The sequence below is a fragment of the Mandrillus leucophaeus genome, unplaced genomic scaffold, assembly GCF_000951045.1.
Source record: "Mandrillus leucophaeus isolate KB7577 unplaced genomic scaffold, Mleu.le_1.0 Scaffold1715, whole genome shotgun sequence".
Lineage (NCBI taxonomy): Eukaryota > Metazoa > Chordata > Mammalia > Primates > Cercopithecidae > Mandrillus > Mandrillus leucophaeus.
In genome coordinates this window covers 36,032-40,746 of record NW_012101716.1, presented here as the reverse complement: position 1 = coordinate 40,746, position 4,715 = coordinate 36,032, and the positions used below count along the sequence as shown (strand labels likewise).

Below are 4,715 nucleotides of genomic sequence, written 5' to 3'. Positions count from 1 at the left end.
AAAAAAAAAAAAAGGTGACTCATATAGTTCTCGTTTTTACAACCCGAATATCTGAATTCAGGTAAAATATTCTGCCTGACCAGGGCTACATGATAAGCCACGTACCTGCTCACTTCGCAGGGTCGCAGCACCCTTCTTACTACTATTTAGGCAATATGGATTTCTGACCGGGAAACCAGCGGAGCTGAGCGGGCTGCAAGAGGGATGGGTTCAGGATGAGAAGTTGGGATGGGTGACGAAGGAGTAGAGAGTGAATCTTGGCTGAAAAGTAAGGAAAATAACTGTGAAGAAGAGATGACCCAGCTTGAAATAAAGCCTGAAGACCTCACCTCCCACTTGAGAGAGAGAAGCAGCTGAAAGCCATCAGCTTGCACTCTGGGCTCTCAGACAGGGAGCGTGAGGGGTTGAGACCAGATCTACGATTTCACACCCCTGTCTCGGCCCCTAGGCCTGACCATTCATTCAAATTCTCAATAAAAAAGGATTACCAGACCCTGCGCAGGGAACACATCTGGGAAAACAGCTGCAACCTCGGAGACCAGCACGGGACAAGCTATCTCTGGGCAATAAGGAACGACTAAAGAGAATCCCAGGAACCAGATAACCAATCGCCAGAAGCCCTCCGCCCTCATGATCCATTGGGTCAAGGCCCCACTGCCGCCTCGTATCGCCAGCCTCCAGTCCTGCCTCCACGACGCACCCTTCCCCAAGGCTGGCCGGGTCTGGATGTCGCCATCCCCTATTCCGAGCTACAGACCTCGCAGCTGAACTCTTAAAGAGAACCTCCCTTCTTCCTCACGGTGCTGCAGCTCCGTACAATGTGCTGAGCCTCGCCAGCCACCGTAGGCGAGGTCGCGGCGCGTCCGTGACGTCACTTGTGTGCGCTTCTGCCGCACTAAGGGAAACATGGCTCTATCGCGGCCAGTGAGGCTCTTTTCCCTCGTGGCTCGGTTGATCCTGGCGCCCCGACGAGGTCTCACGGTCCGCAGTCCCGACGAACCCCTGCCGGTGGTGCGCATTCCAGTGGCTCTACAGCGGCAGTTGGAACAACGGCAGAGCAGGCAGCGGAACCTCCCGAGGCCGGTGCTGGTTCGACCTGGACGGCTGCTGGTCTCGGCGCGGCGGCCGGAGTTCAACCAGCCGGCGCGCCTCACACTGGGTCGTTGGGAGAGCGCGCCGCTAGCCTCTCAAGGCTGGAAGAGTCGACGCGCGCGTCGGGACCACTTCTCCATCGAGCGAGCGCAACAGGAGGCGCCAGCTGTGCAAAAGCTCTCGTCCGAGGGCAACTTTGCTGACCTGGGCCTGGAGCCCCGTGTGCTGCACGCACTACAGGAGGTTGCGCCTGAAGTCGTTCAGCCCACAACCGTGCAGTCTAACACCATCCCCCAACTACTTCGCGGCCGCCACGTCCTTTGCGCCGCAGAAACCGGCAGTGGCAAGACTCTCAGCTACCTCCTGCCGCTGTTTCAACGGCTCACGGTCCAGCCAAGCCTGGACTCCCTTCGTATCCCCGCTCCCCGAGGCCTAGTCCTTGTTCCTTCCCGAGAACTGGCCCAACAGGTGCAGGCTGTGGCCCAACCCTTGGGCCGCTCCTTGGGCCTGCTGGTGCGGGACCTGGAGGGAGGCCACGGCATGCGTAGGATCAGGATGCAATTGTCCAGACAACCTTCAGCAGATGTGCTAGTGGCCACTCCAGGGGCTCTGTGGAAGGCCCTGAAAAGTCGACTGATTAGTCTGGAGCAACTCTCGTTCTTGGTGTTGGATGAGGCAGACACACTGCTGGATGAAAGCTTCCTGGAACTGGTGGACTGCATCTTAGAGAAGAGCCACATAGCAGACGGCCCAGCTGACTTGGAAGACCGCTTTAATCCCAAAGCTCAGTTAGTGCTGGTAGGAGCCACATTTCCCGAAGGTGTAGGCCAGTTGCTGGATAAAGTCGCCAGCCCAGATGCTGTCACCACCATCACCAGCTCCAATCTCCACTGTATCATGCCTCATGTGAAACAGACATTTCTGAGACTGAAGGGAGCAGATAAGGTAGCCGAGCTGGTGCACATTCTCAAGCATCATAACAGAGCAGAAAGGACTGGCCCCTCAGGAACTGTTCTGGTGTTCTGTAATAGCTCCAGCACTGTGAACTGGCTGGGATATATTCTGGATGATCACAAAATCCAACACCTAAGGTTGCAGGGGCAAATGCCAGCCTTAATGAGGGCAGGAATCTTCCAGTCCTTCCAGAAGAGCTCCCGAGACATACTTCTCTGCACAGACATAGCCTCTCGGGGCCTGGACAGCACCGGTGTGGAGCTGGTTGTCAATTATGATTTCCCCCCAACGCTGCAAGATTACATCCACAGAGCAGGGAGAGTGGGCCGTGTGGGGAGCGAGGTTCCAGGCACCGTCATCAGTTTTGTGACCCATCCCTGGGATGTGAGCCTGGTTCAGAAGATTGAGCTGGCGGCTCGCCGAAGGAGAAGTCTTCCAGGACTAGTATCCTCGGTGAAAGAGCCTTTGCCGCAGCAACCTGATTTTTACAAATCTGATTAAAATGTGATGCTAGAACAGGGATATTTCCCAGTATCTTGGGTGGGTGATCACACTTGTAAGTGGGAGGCTGTGGGCTGCCGTCAGCTCCTTGAGGATAGGATGAACTGCCATGTGACTTGGAAAGGTAAGATGCTAGCCAGCATTGGAGAAGAAGCTGCTGAGCATGGCTTTCTGTAGTCTTTCACAAGACACAAGTGGATTTTGACTTTGTATCATGTCATGATTTCTAACAATAAATGATGTTTTTATGTGCCTCCCCTAAGAATATTTAGCACTGGGGTGGAATTCAGTAGTTTCTGAGGATTCATACCCCAGACTGCCACATCTAGGACAAAGGCTCTTTCAGTTGATGTTTTAATTTATAAACATTGAGTTTTTATTTCCTGCCCCCAAAAAGGTATCCATTAAGCCCCCAGGGAAAGGAAAGGAACTATGACTAGCAGTAGACAGAGTTCTTCACTAACAGCGCTCAAGACAAACGGGCATCTTGGCGAAATCTCTCTGGAAGGTACCGGCAGGAAAGTAAAGGGTAGACTAACACAGAAGTTTTGCTTGTACTTCTATCCCAACTCAGTGGCCGAGAAAGAGGAGAGATGATTAAACTGTTTTACAAAACTGGCAAGATAACCATTTAGCATTTTTTTAATATATATATATACAAAAAAATTACCAAAATTAACCCGGCGTGGTGGCACGTGCCTGTAGTCCCAGCTACTCGGGAGGCTGAGGCAGGAGAGTCACTTGAACCTAGGAGGCGGAGGGTGCAGTGAGCCAAGATCATACCACTACCCTCCAGCCTGGGGGACAGAGCAAGACTCTTACCTCAAAAGAAAAAAGCCGGGTGTGGTGGCTCACACCTGTAATCCCAGCACTTTGGGAGGCTGAGGCGGTCACCTAAGACCAGCCTGGCAAACATGGCAAAACCCTATCTCTACTAAAAATACAAAAAAAATTAGCTGAATGTGGTGGTGCACGCCTGAAATCCCAACTACTTGGGGGGCTGAGGCGCAAGAATGGCTTGAACCTGGGAGGCGGAGGTTTCGGTGAGCCAAGATTGCACCTCTGCACTCCAGCCTGGGTGACAGAGCCAATACCCTGTCTCAAAAAAAAAAAAAAACAATCCTGAGCCCCACTCCAGATGGGATTAAGCTCTCTAAAGTTTGACCTGAGAATACTGTCTTTGTAAACTCCCCTGGGTGATACTCTGGCCCTCCTAAATTGATGAACCATTTATCTATGCTGTACTGCCTTTCCCAGAGTCCCAGCAAATTCCTATAAGGCTGTGTACCCCCACAAGACCAGAGGGATGCTTCCGGACAAGTACTCTCTCCAGAGTGTTGGAGAATCTGAGTGATGTCTTGCTAGCCCTCCCGCCAGAACAAACTTCCCAGGAACCGTACCCTTGATATTTTACCTCCTACCACTCCCTGCAGGCCGTCTGCTGTAATTAGCACCACACTAAAGCAACATATGAGAGAAGGTGCTGTGATTCTCAACCAGGGTGACCCAGACTCCAAAGATCAGGCCGTCTCTACCTTCTGGGCATATCCCCTCTGCAATAACCCCACTAAATAAATGTCCCATGTTTGTTTTTTCAAGGCCAGTAACAGGGAGACCTCTCGTAAAGGTCATCTCTCTTTAGTAGGAAGTTCTTGGCCACACTGAACCAAAGGCTGCTCCTAGTATGGTCCTAATCAGGCTAAGGGCAGAGTTGCCTGTTTCTTTGAGTAGGACCAAATCACCTTTTTTATATGTAAAAAAAATAGACACAAGGTCTAGCTATGTTACCCAGGCTGGTCTCAAACTCCTGGGCTCAAGAGATACTCCTGCCTCCACCTTCCAAAGTGCTGGGATTACAGGCGTGAGTCACCATGCCTGGCCCAAATGACCTTTTGGTACCTCTTACAGTGCTGACCTGGGCTGCTGCTGGGGGCTAAACCTCATCCTTTCATAGTGATAGACTGTCATTGTTTGCCTATTTAAAGAGAGGGCAGTGTAATGATAAGGTTATGATTTTGTATTGTTACTTTTTTTTTTTTTTTTTGAGACAGAGTCTTACTCTGTCACCCAGGCTGGAGTACAGTGGCACAATCTCGGCTCATTGCAACCTCCACCTCCCAGGTTCAAGCAATTCTTGGGCCTCAGCCTCCTGAGTAGCTGGGATTACA

General features: G+C 51.8%; 1 protein-coding gene across 1 annotated transcript; it reads left to right on the top strand.

The window, feature by feature from the left end:
• Window positions 1-246: 246 nt before the first annotated feature.
• Window positions 247-2,814, top strand: DDX28 (DEAD (Asp-Glu-Ala-Asp) box polypeptide 28). The gene has a single exon (XM_011976949.1). It carries the CDS (start codon window positions 907-909, stop codon window positions 2,545-2,547), a length of 1,641 nt encoding a protein of 546 aa, XP_011832339.1. The 5' UTR covers window positions 247-906; the 3' UTR covers window positions 2,548-2,814.
• The last annotated feature ends 1,901 nt before the right edge of the window (window positions 2,815-4,715 follow it).

What these genes read in the sequence shown, in the direction of transcription:
- DDX28 (XM_011976949.1), top strand. Translation starts at nt 907, where the DNA reads ATGGCTCTATCGCGGCCAGTGAGGCTCTTTTCCCTCGTGGCTCGGTTG.